This window comes from Morus notabilis, unplaced genomic scaffold (genome assembly GCF_000414095.1).
Source record: "Morus notabilis unplaced genomic scaffold, ASM41409v2 Scaffold176, whole genome shotgun sequence".
Taxonomy (NCBI): domain Eukaryota; kingdom Viridiplantae; phylum Streptophyta; class Magnoliopsida; order Rosales; family Moraceae; genus Morus; species Morus notabilis.
In genome coordinates, this window is record NW_010368054.1 from 337,285 (window position 1) to 353,887 (window position 16,603).

Below are 16,603 nucleotides of genomic sequence, written 5' to 3' on the forward strand. Positions count from 1 at the left end.
ATATATATATATATATTTAATAATATACAATCACAAGAATTTCTAGTTCTCTCGAACGACTAAAAACTCTCAGAATAAAACGGTACTTAGCAATAACTATTAATTTATTGTACCTAAAATCATTTGTTACGAGTAAAAATAATTTAAGTAACAACTTCAATTTTTTTAAAAAAAAAATTTGGATGGAAGAGTACCTTGTACTTGTTACTGATTATCTTATGATATTATTAGACGAGGCTATCACAAAAGCTTATTTTGTCATCAAGACCACTTTAGTTATAATCATACACAATTTTTTTTTTTCAATAAAGAAAAGGGTTTGTGACCACCGGGGTGCTTTTTTTAAAAAACAAAAAACAAAAAACAAAAAGCAAAAAAAAATACCCAAACTTCATTTTTAATTATGGGAAATCATGAGATAACTTTCTCCAAGTTTTCTCAAAAAGGTTTACATGCATGTATGGTAATTTTAATGCTGAGGTTCATGCTTTCCAAAGAAGGCCTTTTTTTTGTTTTTTTGTTTGTAAAAAAAAAAAAAAGCTTTAGTTAACTTGCGCTAGACGTCAGTTTTAGGACACCCCCAGCCATATTAATCATTTTATGTTGTTAATTAAAATAGTTAATGATTTAGTTTTTCCTATTTTAGGTTTCTCCACTTCAACCATTAACTATTTTAGAGAATACCTTTCACACTAGTTAAATATAGTTAGCATAGAGTGGTTAACCATTTCATTTTTTGTATTATTTTATTCTTCCAAACCACAATAAATGTAAAAGTTTTTTTAAAAATTAAATAAAGTTATTCATATTTTAAATTTAATAAATATTAAAATAATTTATATTTAGTTAAAATAGAGAGTATGATTGGAGTGATTTATTAAAAAAAAAATTATTAATTAAAATAACTTTTTAATTATTTTAATTAAAATTTATGGACACAAAATTTTGATAGATAGCAAATATCTATTTAAAGTGGTTAATAATCAAAGCGGTTGGCTGAATTGGCACTTTGCAGTACATTCAATTCATGGACCACAATTTGGATTATTTGATCCCATCTCTTGTCCAACAATCCATGTGCACAAAACATTAGTCACTATTTCACCCATCATATTTAAGTATTTCCTCCTTTTACAGGATTTGCTTTTTGTTGTTACTGTTTATGTTTGTTTGAGAGAGCAAGTAATTATTCTAGCTAATAATTAATCAAATTTTCTCAACTCATCCGTCACTAAAATCGAACTTAGACTCAAATTTTCTATTCAATTTTATCGTCATAAATAAATTTAATCTAGCTAATAATTAATTAAATTTTCTCAACTCATCCGTTACTAAAATTGAACTTACACTCAAAATTTCTATTGAATTTTTTCGTCATAAATAAATTTAATTGTCTATTTTATATCACGTACTTTCATAAAACTTTAGAAAAATCTTTTTCCTAATTTTGTTGTATCTTTCTATCTCATTCCTTATAATAATGTAGCATAATGTCAATAATGTTGAGAGGCATTAAAAATTGAACTAATATCTGAATGCACTAACTACAAGTTCTGAATTGTGCTATAAGAAGAATTAAATATGATGCGTGAAATAGTGACAAGCCCTTAATTGAATATTGTTCACGGTGTCAAGTTTTGATAGTAAAGGATGAGTGAGTATCGTCTTTACAGAGATTTGGTATTAAAGTTTTGCTAAATACTGTGATTATCGTAACTTAACTTTATCTAGGCAAGTGAACTAAATGAAACAAAAATAGAACTAGAACAAATATTAATACAAAAATAAAATAAATATATAAACTTCTATACATAAACGTACTACACTTTATCATTCATATGTTCACACTTTTTAATTATTTTTATTTACCTTTCCTATTTATTATTTTTAGTTTCTTCCCTATTGAACTTAAAAATAAAAAATCCACTACGCCTAAAGTTTCAACCAAAAAAAAAGATATAACAAAAAGATAATATTAAAATAATAAATTAATTTATATGGAGTGTGTAGTAAAAAAAGGTGTGAAGAATAAAGAGGTGGGTCAGTGTGGAGAGCGTTAGTTTTTGAAACGTTTTCAAGTGCGGAAGTGTGGTGATGCGGATTTTGTATAACAAATCATTTTTACAAAATCTTTTAAATATGCTATAGATTATATTAATTTATGCCAAAATAAATTAATCTTATTATTATGTAACAAAAGATACATTGCTAACAATTAGGAAGATAACTTGAGGTCTTTGGCTAACAAGCGTTCCTTGCTTCAAAAGCTTTCTTAGAACACCTAAGCCTTCCTCGTCTACTCCTTGATTTTACAAGACGATGAGTGTGGGCTCAAGGTATAACTATCGGAATGTTCACTCGCTTATTTTCTATCCTTTCACTATCAACGCATGTATGTGAAAGAATTAGAAAAATTAGAAGAAATTTTCTTCTCTTATCTTTCATGGGAAATTCGGCCAACCTAGGGTAATTGGGAGAAAAGTCAATCAACCTTCTCCAATTTCTATTGTCTCTTATTTATAGACAATTAGGAGAAGCCTTTGCTTGTAGGCAAAGAAAAATAGAAATTGGCAACTACTATTAAAAATATAGTTTCCATTTTTCTTTTGGTAACAAAAATCGCTTCCCTTTTTGCTATAGGTGTGGCCGGCCATCTTCTAGGAAGGAAGGAGAAAATTACTTCCTAATCCAGTTTCCAATTTTAGCTTAAATTTAATTTCAATTAAAGTAACATCTACTTTCCTTATTGAATTTAATTGGAAAAACTTGTCGAACAAGTAAATCGGATTACTTGGAGAGCAAGCAACTAAAATCCCAATGTCACAAATCCCCTATGGTCCCACCACAATGTGACACAATAATTAAATAATCACATCATTTAATATATAATTAATTCTCAATTAATTATTCACAAGTGAAATAAATTCCTAATAATTCATCTTGTCATGCAAATAATACAAGGATGACGGGGGGACTTATGGACTTATAATTTTGAGCTCTAATAAAATTAATAATTAATTAAACTCTTTAATTAATTATTTAATTCTATTAATTCTTAAAGTTACTCCACTAAAAACATAGAATTGCACTCTTGAAATTATAGATATAATTTAATTGTAAGAACTTGAAGCGTCCATTTGATATACTCACCACATATAGATCGATCCTCTATAAATAATTCATAATTAAAGCTAGGTAAAATCTGTTAACCTCTCTAATTACATCTTTATCCTTGAGTACCAATGATTCTCTAATGAGTAGTATATTCATAAAACACATTCATGAATATGAGCTCTTTACTCAAGGAAATTATTTATCTGTTTCTTCAAAGAGGAATGAAAGGATTCTAGCTTGTATATTAGCATTCCCGGTTACCCATTTCATCATGTTTCCAAGAGACAAGGAATACGATTTAGAATCTCAAAATCCGTACCGAGTACGTCAAAGAACACGAATTCATAAATAGGAGTCAACTAATAACTCGGGATTAAGATCATTCTATATATGACCATTAGTAGACTCAAATTTAATTTTCTATACTTAACGGAAATTATCAGAAAATCAAATTGTGTCTGTGTCCCAGTTTTACATAATCTCATTACGCATAATACACTCATTTAATATCTTTCTATATTAATGATGTGGATAACATCATTCCATTCTTAATAGGAATGACATGTATTAGTAATGTTTTAATTAAAAGATTCTGAAACTTCAATTAAATTCATTACGAATATTGTTTCAATTATTATTCTTAAATATTATCCTCTCATATATAACACTTATATACAATATTTAAGATTACATAAATAATCGCATAATTTTTAATGATATTCATAATGTATTCAATAATGCATGCACATAAATAATGAATAAACTGTTTTATTAATCAAATAATAAAATATCCTTATTACATCTCATACTTTAAGGACACCTATCCCAACTTGAGAGAAAAGAAGAAACCAAAATCATCCTTAATGATTTTATAAAAGTAGTTAGGGGTAATTTTAGAATAATAGGAATGTGTAAAAAAAAAATTTCATTATTTAAAAATTATGTAAAGTGTGTAGTTAGATGAGGGTGTGAAAAGTAAAAAAAAGTGTGAATAGAACCACCCTTCAAAAAAATTTAAAGAAAAAGTCCAATTTGTCCTATTTAAATTCCATGAATTACAAGTGCCCACTAATTGGTGCTTATTTAGTACTAGTGTGAAGGCGTGCATTTCTTTTAGAAAGAATTATTGACGTTATCAGTGCATAAATCTACACTTTTACTTATTACTTTTAATTAATATTTTTGAATTAAGTAATTATATTATTTAAAAAGATATTAATTAAAAATAAAGAGTAAAAATAAAAGAAAGATAATTCGAAAAGGAACTTTTGTGAGAATAATTGCTAATGGAGTATTATCAAAAATAGTAGTTGAGATGATTGCAGTAATTTCTTCTTTAACAGAAACACGTTTAAAAAAATCAACGAGAAACAATAATTATGAGTAAAATAGTAGTTGAGAATGTCATTGAAAAAGGAAAACTATAGTAGAATAAGGAACAAATTAGAAGAAAACAATATTTAATGATTCAAATAACGAAATAAAAGAAATAAGATTTCAATTTAAAATAAAAAAAGCTCTAAATTAACAAGAAAGGAAAAAAGCTAAAAACGTTAAAAAAAAAAAACAAACAAACAAAGACAAAAGCATTAAGGGTGATATGGATGTGAAGAATGTTTTTCTAAATAGAGAGTTGGAAGAGGAAGTTTATATGGAACCATCACCTAGATTTGACAAACACTTTGGATCTAAGGTGTGTAAGTTGAAAAATCATTGTACGAGCTTAAGCAATCTCTAAGAGTCTGGTTTGAACAATTCACTTGATCCAAAGAAAATCAGGAATATGACCAAGCTCAAAGTGATCATACTATGTTCATAAAGCACTCTGATGATGGGAAGATTGCAATTTTGATAGTGTATGTGGATAATATAATTCTTATTGGGGATAATGTTACTAAAACATATCGTTTGAAGGAAGTATGGCTTCATAATTTGAAATTAAAGACTTGGGGTCTGTAAGATACTTTCTTGGAATGGAAGTTGCTCGCTCAAGAGGGGAATTTGTTGTTTCACAAAGAAAATACGTTTTTGATCTTCTTAAAGAAACGAGAATAAGTGGGTGCAGACCTGCCGATACTCCAGTCGATCCTAATAAGAAGCTAGGATATACCAAAGATGGAAATCCTGTGAATATAACTCGGTACCAGAAGGTGGTAGCAAAACTAATCTACCTATCTCACACCCGACCAGTTATTGCATTCACAGTTAGTATGACAAGTCAGTTTATGCACTCACTATATGAAGAACATCTTGAGGCAGTGTATCGAATCCAAAGATATTTGAAAAGTACTCCAGGAAAAGGACTTTTTTTTTTCAAGAATAACGAGTAGAGGAATGTTTAAGCATACACAGAATAGCACGAAGTAGTGCAGAGGCTGAGTACCGGGCTATGGCTTATGGAGTATGTGAAATGTTGTGGTTAAAAAAGATTCTTGAAGAATTAAAGAAGCCAATGGAGATGCCTATGAAGCGATATTGTGACAACAAGGCCGCAATTAGCATTGCTCATAACTCGGTGCAGCATGACAGAACTAAACACGTTGAGATTGACAGACACTTCATAAAACAGAAACTGGAGGCAGGTGTTATCTGTATGCCGTTTGTTACAACAATACAACAAATAGCTGACATTTTTACGAAAGGATTATTACCAAGCTTTGAGTTTCTTATCAGCAAGTTAGGCATAATAGATATCTACGCACCAACTTAAGAAGGAGTGTCGAGGATTTAGGAGTGGTAGTTTTGAGAATTTAGGAGTTTATTCTTAGTTTCAGGAATTTAGGAGTTTATTCTTTATGTTTCTAATAAATCCAAATAAAGTAGTTAGTGGTTCCTATTTTTATGCTTTTCCTTTTTTTCGTGTAATCTAGTAGATTAGATGAGATATTTGTGGAACTACTCTACTATAAATATTCTTGTAATTCAGTATTATGATAATAAGAATATAAGAATATTTTTTCTTGAAAGCTTTCAACAAGTGACTTCCTACTAGCATTTTTCTCTTGTTATCTCAAAGAGACAGTTACTCTAATTTGGGGCACCGGTCCCTCGCACCCCTGCTTACTCAGCCTCTCATCCATATACCATACCATAAAATCTCTTAAAACATAAAAACATAATAAGCAAATATCAGAATCTCTTTCAAAATAATTAATCATGAATACTCTTTAAACATAATCATATAAGAATTTCATAAGAGAATAAGCTTGCATAAATCACAATTCTAAACAAGTTATGTCAAATAGGTCTTGTGATGCAGTTTTAAAAATGTTTTTACTCTACTTACTTGAATTTCGATCATCACTTTGCAAGCACAAACTAGCTGGTTGTGGGGAGCCTTCAATGTGCTAATTAACCTTTAAAAATCATAACTTTCAAAAATCACATTCATATCATCATTTAACAAAACATATAACTGCGCATTATTACGAAAATATTCATAATAAATTCATCCAAACTCAAAATATTATGAAACCAGTGGCAAATAAAAGTAGGCTCAAAACCCTCTTTTTAAGACTACTATGTGATAGGTTTCAGATTTTTTTAAACTAACCAAAAACAGTCTGAAATCCGGACTGAAGTATAATCTCGTCAGGAAAATGACAGCTTTTTAGCTGAACTTATAAAATTCATAACTAAATGTAGAAAAATATGTTTAGAGTGATTCAAAAACTCACGTAAAGCTTGAGATGTATAATTTAATAAAAAAAATATAAGATCAGTAAAAAACAAAATTATATATAGCACGAAAACAGAATCTACATAGGATGTACAGAGGACTTATATTTGAACATTTCATCAAATACCTAGCATGCAGATCTTAATCTTCAAAGACCCCTCTGAAATAGATGAATCATCATCCTAATAAGAGTTTATCTTCAAATAATCATCAATAATATCAAGCTATAATCAATAATAATATCAAGCTATAATCATCAATAATATCAAGCTAAAATCATTAATTTCACCCAGAAACCAATATTTGAACCAAAACCTCAAGAACCTCATTTTTAAGAGTCTACAACTAATATGCATGATAAGCCACATCAAAAATCCGAATCTCAAGTAGGATTTTGACATCTTAATCTCTGAAATCTTAGTTTCTAACATAAAAAAAAAAAAGTTACCTCAAGGAAAAACGCGTTCCCAAGTGAATAGAAGCTCAAAATCTTGATGGTTATATTTGGTTATAGGCTGAAAATGAGTTGAAATGGGCTGGTTGAGTTTTTAGCTCATTCTCTCTTAAAAACTTAGGTTTGATTCTGAGTTTGGGTGAGAAAAGGAGTGAGAAGAGAAGAAAGTGCTATGGTCGTAGTTCTAGGGTTTTTTTTGAAATAGACCCAAAAATGAAGTCTAAACTTGATAGAAACTAAACAAAAGTAGAGTGACCTTATAGTAGAACAAGTGTCTTGGTTTTTCTAAGTCTCTAATAGCTACCTTAACCTCATAAAATCAGCTCCTAAGTCTCTATTTTTCTTCTTCAATTAGGTGCCTAAAGTTCACTCAATTTGCTAACATAGACTTCTCTCACAAAAACTCAAAATAACAACTAAGTCATCAACACATTTATATAAAACCATATAATAAAAATATAAAATAGTAATCCATCATTAAATCAATCATAATTGAGTTACCACATCGAGCTAATTGCACTGTACATTAAAACTGAAAACTTGATTAGCAAAGCTATAAGTTTAATAAAATCATATGATAGCGATAATAATAAAATATAATGCCAACAAATAACTTTGTGATAAATGATAAATATGGTACATGATTTTAATTTACTAAATTTATTTATTATTAACTTAAGGCTTAATTAAATTTCAGGTATTATGCAAATTGTCCCCTGACGTAGTAATCATTGATTGATTACAATCTAAACAGAAACAAACATGCTGATTGATTGTTTTTTTCCTAAAGACTGATTGGCTCAATTCAATTGCACATCCGGACAAAAGAGAGCGAGATAAGCTTAGCTATCTAATAAATGTTGAAGAGCAAGTATAACTTGTTCAGTCAATCAATAATTGACTTAGTCAATCAATGATTGACTATGCACTTCTTGGACATTTTAGAGTAAACAAATCTTTTTTTATGGGGGATAATGTTGACTATTTTTCACTTGATCTGAAAGCCGACAAAGAACAGGATAAAGATACTGATGGTGTCGAGTTCTAGAAGACAAACAAGCTTAGTGAGAGTTACAAGAGTTACATTGATGATCATGTACTTGAGCGCAGATTTGAGTTGGCGCCTAGGTAGAGAATTGGATTATGAGACAACAGCAATGTTGAAGTGATTAAATCTTTAAGTTTGTGTACTACAATAACAATTAAGCTAGTTGAGATATCCATTTTAGGCTACTTTTGAATAAATAAGTTTGGTTGAAGTACGTGTGAGTTCTGTTAGTACCAGTTAGAGTTTTTTAATACTTTGTAAGACAATATAAATAATGCAGAGACGTAAAATAAAAGAACATGAGGGAAATGGTATCGCGGTTCGGTCACAACTTACTCTGCGGGGCCACACCCAGAAGATGAACAATACACTAAGAACTCTTTTACAATTCAATTGGACTTAATCTACCCGAGACTCCTTCTCTAAGAAGACGCCTATAAACTTGCAATTTCCCAATGGACTTGAACAATGAGATCCCCTCGACTTTTTAACATTGGAAGCCCTCCAACTAAGTTTTTCTCCTAAAAAATACTCAAAATCATCTCTCTGAATACAAGTGCTCATCCATGTCTCACAACCCAGAAAAACTAATCACCCCTGTCTCTGAAGACTCAAGAGACACTTTGAATAAATAAGTAAAGTGTGAATAGCTTGACACCTCTTCAATTAATTCGCTGAACCAAATCTGTTGCAGATCCTTGTTGCAACAATAACTGCAACATAGCTGTCAGAATCATCTCTGAAAAAACCAGTCCGAGAATCAATCTTCTTAAATCCTGAAATCTTTCCGAAACTCATATATGAATCTGGACACATTCCTAGGAGACAGAGAAAGATCATCCAGCTGCGGAAACTCAATCAAATATCAATCAAATCACCAATTATCAATTTACCATCTTTGGATCAATAATTGACTTTCAAAAATAGAAACTATATTCAGTTTCTAGATATGCAATAACTTTCCATTTCCCACAAATCTTCTAGGATACTTCCTTCCTTCTATTAATCTCTAATCTTCTAGGATACTTCCTTCCAAACACTGATTTCTATCAAGAAAAGAACATTCCATATTTGAAGCAATCAAGCAACTAAAAACACATCCGATCTTCTCCATAAACGCCAGTTGCCAAAAATACCTGTTTTTAAATTTTTACGACCAATGCTAACAAATTGTCCTAACAATTTCATTTTATGTAATTGTACTTGAGTTGACTTATCTTCAAATGAAGGTTGAGTTCAATTAGTGTGATCTCATAATTTGTAATATGTATTGAATACTTTAATTTTTAGCTGCCTTGCATTTATAATGATTGGATTGTATTTGACATGTTTTATGCCGAAGAGTACTTCTATTTAGGCTTAATATTATTAAGTTAAAAAACAAAAAAACAAAACTCATCACGTTATATATATTATCTCCTCATTTTTTCCCTTTTTATTACCACTAATCAGCTAATGTTTTGAGAATTGGTGTCTAACTAATATTTTTAGAGAGGAAGGCATTCAAAAACCCCGAATATCATAGCTAATTAATAATTTAATAGTTATATCAACATATCCGTTCAAAAAATTAATATAATCAAGATGGAGGGAGGAAAGTTGGAGGCATATCATATTTCGGATTTTAAAGTTTATGGGGTATATTGACACAAATAACAAAGTTTAAGGGGCGTTTATAAATATTTCTATTAGAAAACTTGACGGAATTAGACTCAATGAGCATGTTAACATAAGTAATAAAATTTAAAGGGGCACAATTTACACATTTTAAAGTTTAGAGGTATGCTGACACAAGTGACAAAGTTTAAAGAGAATTTATAAAATTTATTATCTCTTTTTTAGTCTTTTCACATTAAAAATTTAACCAACTCTTATGATCGTATGTCAATAAAATGAAACAAGCCAAACAGCTTCCCATACGCATGGAATGATCCTCGTGCCCTTGTGGAGTCCAGATGGGGCACACCCCATGTGAGTGCGGAGCCGCAGCTCTCCAGGGCTGTTTAGCAGGGTTCCAATAAAATACAGGGTTACATTTATTACTATCTATTTCTAAAACGCAGCGAAAAAAACGTTGCCGTTTTGATACTGTGATGTAATAAAAGATCCCATAATAAAGCCTAGTAGCAGGTTTTACTTAATACTACATCGTACCATTTCATTTAGCCGCCGCCTCAGAACATTGCTTCTCGCCTTCAATGGACGCTGGTGGAGATGAAGACAGTACGGAAAGGATAATTGTTGGAGTACGCCACCAATACTTGTCTTCAACTTCAACTACAAATGAATATTTAAGGTATATGATACTTTGAATATATGTAATCAGTTTTTTTTTTTTTTTTTGGCATGTCTAAAGTGAAACAGAAATACTGATTGATTGTTTTTTTTTTCCCTAAATATTGATTGGCTGAATTCAAATGCACATCTGGACCAAAGAGAACAAGATAAGCTTAGCTTTGAAGAATAAACCAATACAACTGTAGTTGAGGAATAGGTATAAGTTGTTCAGTCAATCAGTGATTGGCTCCAATAGATCAATGATTGACTATGTACTAGTAGATAAGCTTAGCTTTGAAGAACAAGCTGAAATATCCCGTTTAATATTATGTTAATTTATCAATTCATCACAAAAATTTAAGTCGTTAAAAAGTAGATCAACAATAATTTTATAATAATATGCAATCACACATTCAACGATCGCGCGTGTGTGTATATATATATATGCACACATACATGACCGTACTTTATTACATGCTCTGGGGCTTTCATTAAAATCCAACGTACAATAGTAGCCCTGTTAGTTTATTGGTGTACCCAAACTGAAAGGGAAATATCTATCATACACACAGGTATATAATATATATATATATATAAGTATTATGAACTCGACAAACAGCAGACCTTGTCGAGCTTTATTATAACAATAAACTTATTTTGTTATGGCTTCGGCGGTTCGGCCTCAGCTAGTCATGCCTTCAAGAAGAGACAATGAACGGATAACCGTGCTTTATATCATAAAGCTTCTTTGCAAACCTGCAACCATGTAAATTGGATAAGCGTACAAAAGTCTAATAGAATTGTAAACTGTATTTTTATTTATATACTAGTTAATGCTACGTGCTTCACACGTGTGAAGCTCTTTATAGAGGTTGGATAACATTATTCTCATAGTTTTTTTTTCCACAATTAGGTTTAATAGTAAATTTTATGTGAGAGAAAATACTATAGAAAAAAATTAAATTCGAATTTTTTTGAGAAAAACACGGATGCTACAGAAAAAAAATTGAATTGTGATAAAAACACTAGCAAAAACATTTATGTATTTTTAAGATATGATGACAAATATTTATCAATTTTGATCTTTGTATCAAGTTCAAAGTACTTATTTATTCTAAACAGTGAAAACAACGAATTAACTTTTAAACTATTGTAAATTATTTTATCATCATGGCGTAGTAATTTTATGCATAAAAATTTAAAATAAATATTATATATTAGTTAGATTGATTCGTGAGAAAAGAAAACCAATTTCATAGAAGAAAGAAAACAAAACAAAAAATCCTGATGAAAGAAAGAAAGCAAAAAAATAAAAAATAAATTTCCTTCAAAAAAAGTATGATATATGAATTTATGACAAACTTATTGAATCTTTTTCACCAATTTAATATTTTTAAAATTTTAAGCGATATGAAAAGATTAAAAAAAAAAGCACATGAAGACATAATAGAGAGACTATATTTTTTAATAGTAAAAAAAGGAATTCTCATTTATATAATATATATAGTATACATTTTAAATTTATTAAATGTGCCTCACTATTCTTTTCATTAATATGCTCTATTAAAAAATGCGGCCTTTTAAGGATTTTTTTGTTAATATAGCTATATAAAAATATGCCTTAGTTAACTCTTTTTTTCTTTTCTTTTTCCAACACCCTCAAATACTATTTCTCACATATAGCCTAAACTTTCTTTGACAAACAACAAAAAATGTCTCCATCAGAGAAGGAAAAAACACATTTAAATATGAATGGATTTGAGAAAATTATTTTATTGTGGTGATTAGTTAAAAGAAGTATTTGTAAAAGTAACTTAAATAAAATAATTTTTTAAATGATTAAAAAAGAATAATTTAATTGAGGATATATTTGAAACAAATTATTTCAACATAGATAAATTAAAATAAAAATATTTTGATACTACGTATTTAAAGATATATGATGTTAGGGGGGAAAAAAAAAAGAGAAACGAAAAATTTTTAAAAGTTGAAAAAAGGAAAAAGAAACGAAAAATTTTTAAAAGTTGAAAAAAAAAAAAAGAGAATATGACAAAATAAGAATAAGATAAAATAACTTTATCAAAATAGGAGCTCTCATCTAATATATATAGCTATAGATTATAGATTATAGATTAATCGAGACACACGCATCATATATATGACGCGAAGCGTCATTATTATAATAGAAAATGTTAAAAGAGAACTAGCTAGAAATACGTTGAATGTATAATATAGTCCAAGCTTATTATAATTTAAGATTTAGTGCAATGTTATTTGTCGTTTAACTCTTCTTAAGATGTAACTTCTAACTAATCAGAGGTCAAAGGTATATATATGTGTGTGCGTGTGTGTGTATTATAATGAAAGAGAAGTCAAACTCACTTTTTGAGTGCTTCTGCATAGGTTTCATCGGTATCAACCTCAGAGCGTTCGAAGGTAGCAGGATTGAGGTGTGTAACAGGCTTGTTCAACAAGTTTTTGGCATACTTCTCTAATTTTTCCAAGTTCGCAGGGGAACCGTTATCCAAGCGAGCAAGGTCTTCCGGCAATTTATCGTCCTAATTTGATGAATGTAAGTCATTATGCATTAATAAGGTTAATTACTAAATAACAGATAGAAACTAACAAATAGTCAACTTACAAAATCCAAGAAAGGAAAATCAGTAATAAGCAAAAGAACATATTTCCAAGGATTTTTGGATATATATATATATATCTATAGACACATTGCTTTTGAATGTCATAGGAGATTCTACGGTTGAACTTAAAAATAAACAACTAATAGATGAGATTTACATTTTTCATCAGTCATCAAATCTATTTTAAAAACTATTTATTCTACATATTTTTTGTTATTATTTTGATGTGATTTTAAATCTTTTATTATATCTAACAGTTAAAAACACGCACTACTCGCGACATGTGATATTACATATATATATATATATATATACATACATATTCACAAATAGATTTACCTGAACACGAAGGAAATTTTCAGCATTATGGAAGGATTCAAAAAACATTGTGCAATAGTAATCAATCATATCGGAGTTTGCATCAAAGAGGATTTCAGGTAAAGGATGATCCGCTTTCCACCATTTCCTCAATGGGTAAATCAACCAGTTAACAGCCCACCAGCTATTAGCCATTTTAACATTGTATTTCTCGGTCTTGTGTTGACATGTTCCCAATGAGAGTACAACAAGACGAAATGAATTGACGTCCAATTTCTTCTCATCCTTCTCAATGTCTTCCGACCTTCTTTTCACTGCTTCGGTAATAGCAGCTACAGTCTGGAATTTTAAAATTTTTATTTTTCATCAAACAATTCGGAAAATAAATACCACATATAAATTAGCTAAATCGAAGAATTATACTAAATTTTAATGCAATTACTAGAAATCAAACTGTATTTATACTAAATTTTATAAACTTAATACCATATAGTGTTGATTACCCTACCATTATTCTGATTTAACTCAAGCATAACACTTTATTATTTGATCACTTCTGTATTTTTGTTATTTCTTATATATTGTTATTAATTAAATTTATGGAATTTTACCGGATTATTAGCGGCAACCCCACCATCAATCATATTGAATTCTACACCTTCGTTGCTGAACTCATAAGCAGGAAGGTAAACTGGTGCAGCCGAGGTGCTAATACAAATATCTGAGAGAAGAGCATCCAAAAATTTATTCTGATCATTATCCACCTGCACGATATTATATCCAATATTCAGTTATATATATGTATGTATACAGTGTAATACATAACATCATAATTAATTCATAAATTTAAATTAAATATCATATATATATAATATTTATATAGTGTCAGTTTTGCCCGCTAAATCATGTCAAAATCACATTAGATTAAAAAAATATATACAAAAGAGACAGTTTTTAATACAGATCTAAAGACTGAAAATATATAACTGTCGACAATTTTGTTTTTAGTCCTATCAAAAGCTCCCTAAATTAATGACTTAAGTTCCATTAATTATACAGAATAATCACCTGGTAAGAGGAAAAGACAACAGGCGAGAGCTTCTTGATGTCAAATGCAGGAATGACGACTTTCGTCAGGGTATCATGCAGCCTTTTCTCCCCAAGAATTTTTTTTGCCAATTGATGAAGGTATTTACCATCATAGTATGGTTTTTTCACACCTCCAATTTCCTCAAATTTTGCATCATATGCTTCTGTGACTGACGTCTGACCAATCTCCTCCCAAGTTTCTGTGATCTTTAGTAGCATTTCCCCGGCAAAGGTTTTGTTTGGTTCGGACCTATATATGATTAAACAAATTAGTGTTTGAGAAAAGAATAGTTCAAAGTGTCTCGTCCAAAAAACTAATTTTCTGGTCTGCATGACATGCATGCTTAGTCTGAAAAAGTGCATGCACACTAGCATCTAAAATTCATTGCATATATATTATATGTATTCCAAAATATTCTAGACAAGGAGTCAGTAAATACTATCACCACTGGTATCGTAATGCCAGGAAATTTGTTGAATGAGGTTTCTGAAAGTTTTGTAATAAAAAATAAAAAAGAAAATTATCGATCAGAAAGACAATACATAAAAACTAGTGAGTAAAAACCAAGATCCAAGTGGAGTTTTGTTAAACCTTCTCCCATGAGTAGTTCGTGCATCTGGGTCAGTCATTTTAATTCTAAATTTAAATTTTGTGAGAAAACCCATTTGTGGGAATTTTATTTATTCAAATTTTTTGTGAGAAAAAAAAATACTTTCAAACGCATGAGCTAAACGAACTAGTGGGGCATTGTCAATTTTTTTTTTCATTGTGTAGGACAAATGAAATGAAAACAAATTCTTAATACAGATACTTTGGGGAGGGAAAAAAACAAATAGTTCGGTCAATGTCTTCCCCATTACTCACCAGTTGCCTGAGTTTGGGAAAATTTTTGGGCAGTTCTCTTTGTAGAAAGGCACAATCTTTTCGGCAGCATATAAAGGCCGTTTGTCGTCACCGGGTGCTGATATCATTGCCGCAATAAGACCACCAGTGCTAGTCCCTGAGATGACATCAAAGTAGTCCACAAGCCTGGCATTAGGGTCTTTTTCGAGTTTCTGCACATAGATACGAACACCTTATCATTAAATCAATCCTTCAGCGAAATGATATCGATATTTGCATATATACATACATATATGTATGTGTGATTAATATTGTAAAATTTTTGGGGCATGTAATATATCTACCTGAAGTTCAGATTCAAGAAATTCAAGACAAACCCCAGGGATGATTCCTCTAACGCCTCCTCCATCAATACTGAGAACGGTAATTGGTTTTTCCATCTCTCTTGCAACGGCAATTTGGTTTTCCACCTTAATTCCAACTCTTGCAATCGCTCTTGCAATCTCTCTTTCCATAGTGCGGAGTAACAAATGCAAGTTTGTAAATTATTGTGGATAACAATTGAGGAAGCAGTTCTATTTATAGATGCTAATTGTGTACTATTATGTATAATAAATAAATTGCGAGACGTATATTTTTACACTATTGTTAGTCCACGTATATTTTTACACTATTGTTAGTCCACCTCCTAACAACTTAAACTTTTGGATGGATTGGTAAATTAAAAAAAAAAAAAAAAAAAAAAAAAAACAGCTAACGTGTATATAAAAGAAAAGTATCAACTGGGGAAAAGGGGGGAAATTGCCTTAATACCCTTTTATAGAATGAAGTTCGGGATTGGATAGGCCTTAAAATCAATTGTCCAAGATCGAAATAACTAATGTCTATAGTTATTACGATATCAAAATTAAGAACAGCCAATAATATGCTATAGTACTGCAGAAACCATATATGGAGGATCAAAATTAAGAAACAGAGAGAAATTGGAATCTATTTTTACTCCCAATTTAATTATGATGATCATAACCCGGTAAATTTTATGTATGAAGTCTCTAGTCATAGACTCTTCTATGAAAAACTAGTCATTACTCTGTATGAGATAAAAAAATTTCAATAATTAAAGGCATTTTTTACTGTGAGA

The 16,603-nt window shown here is 30.0% G+C and overlaps 2 protein-coding genes across 2 annotated transcripts; one reads left to right on the plus strand and one right to left on the minus strand.

Moving 5' to 3' along the window:
* Positions 1-4,714: 4,714 nt before the first annotated feature.
* Positions 4,715-5,824, plus strand: LOC112094690. The gene is made up of 4 exons (XM_024176241.1): positions 4,715-4,807; positions 4,894-4,970; positions 5,075-5,318; positions 5,543-5,824. Exons 1-4 carry the CDS (start codon positions 4,715-4,717, stop codon positions 5,822-5,824), a joined length of 696 nt encoding a protein of 231 aa, XP_024032009.1.
* A 5,110-nt stretch (positions 5,825-10,934) lies between these two features.
* Positions 10,935-15,962, minus strand: LOC21402055 (patatin-like protein 2). Its single transcript, XM_010114347.2, has 7 exons — positions 15,807-15,962; positions 15,484-15,674; positions 14,598-14,868; positions 14,141-14,293; positions 13,551-13,868; positions 12,955-13,130; positions 10,935-11,328 (listed from the first exon to the last, which is right to left on the minus strand). The coding sequence occupies exons 1-7, from the start codon at positions 15,900-15,902 to the stop codon at positions 11,271-11,273; spliced, it is 1,263 nt and encodes a 420-aa protein (XP_010112649.2). The 5' UTR covers positions 15,903-15,962; the 3' UTR covers positions 10,935-11,270.
* Between the last annotated feature and the right edge of the window lie 641 nt (positions 15,963-16,603).

What these genes read in the sequence shown, in the direction of transcription:
- LOC112094690 (XM_024176241.1), top strand. Translation starts at nt 4,715, where the DNA reads ATGGATGTGAAGAATGTTTTTCTAAATAGAGAGTTGGAAGAGGAAGTT. An exon ending in ACAAACACTTTGGATCTAAG is followed by an intron (nt 4,808 to 4,893) that starts GTGTGTAAGTTG and finishes AAAGAAAATCAG; the next exon opens with GAATATGACCAAGCTCAAAG. An exon ending in GACCAGTTATTGCATTCACA is followed by an intron (nt 5,319 to 5,542) that starts GTTAGTATGACA and finishes TGGTTAAAAAAG; the next exon opens with ATTCTTGAAGAATTAAAGAA.
- LOC21402055 (XM_010114347.2), bottom strand. Translation starts at nt 15,902, where the DNA reads ATGGAAAAACCAATTACCGTTCTCAGTATTGATGGAGGAGGCGTTAGA. An exon ending in TTGTCTTTTCCTCTTACCAG is followed by an intron (nt 14,294 to 14,597) that starts GTGATTATTCTG and finishes AATATCGTGCAG; the next exon opens with GTGGATAATGATCAGAATAA. An exon ending in TATGCAGAAGCACTCAAAAA is followed by an intron (nt 11,329 to 12,954) that starts GTGAGTTTGACT and finishes ACATGGTTGCAG; the next exon opens with GTTTGCAAAGAAGCTTTATG.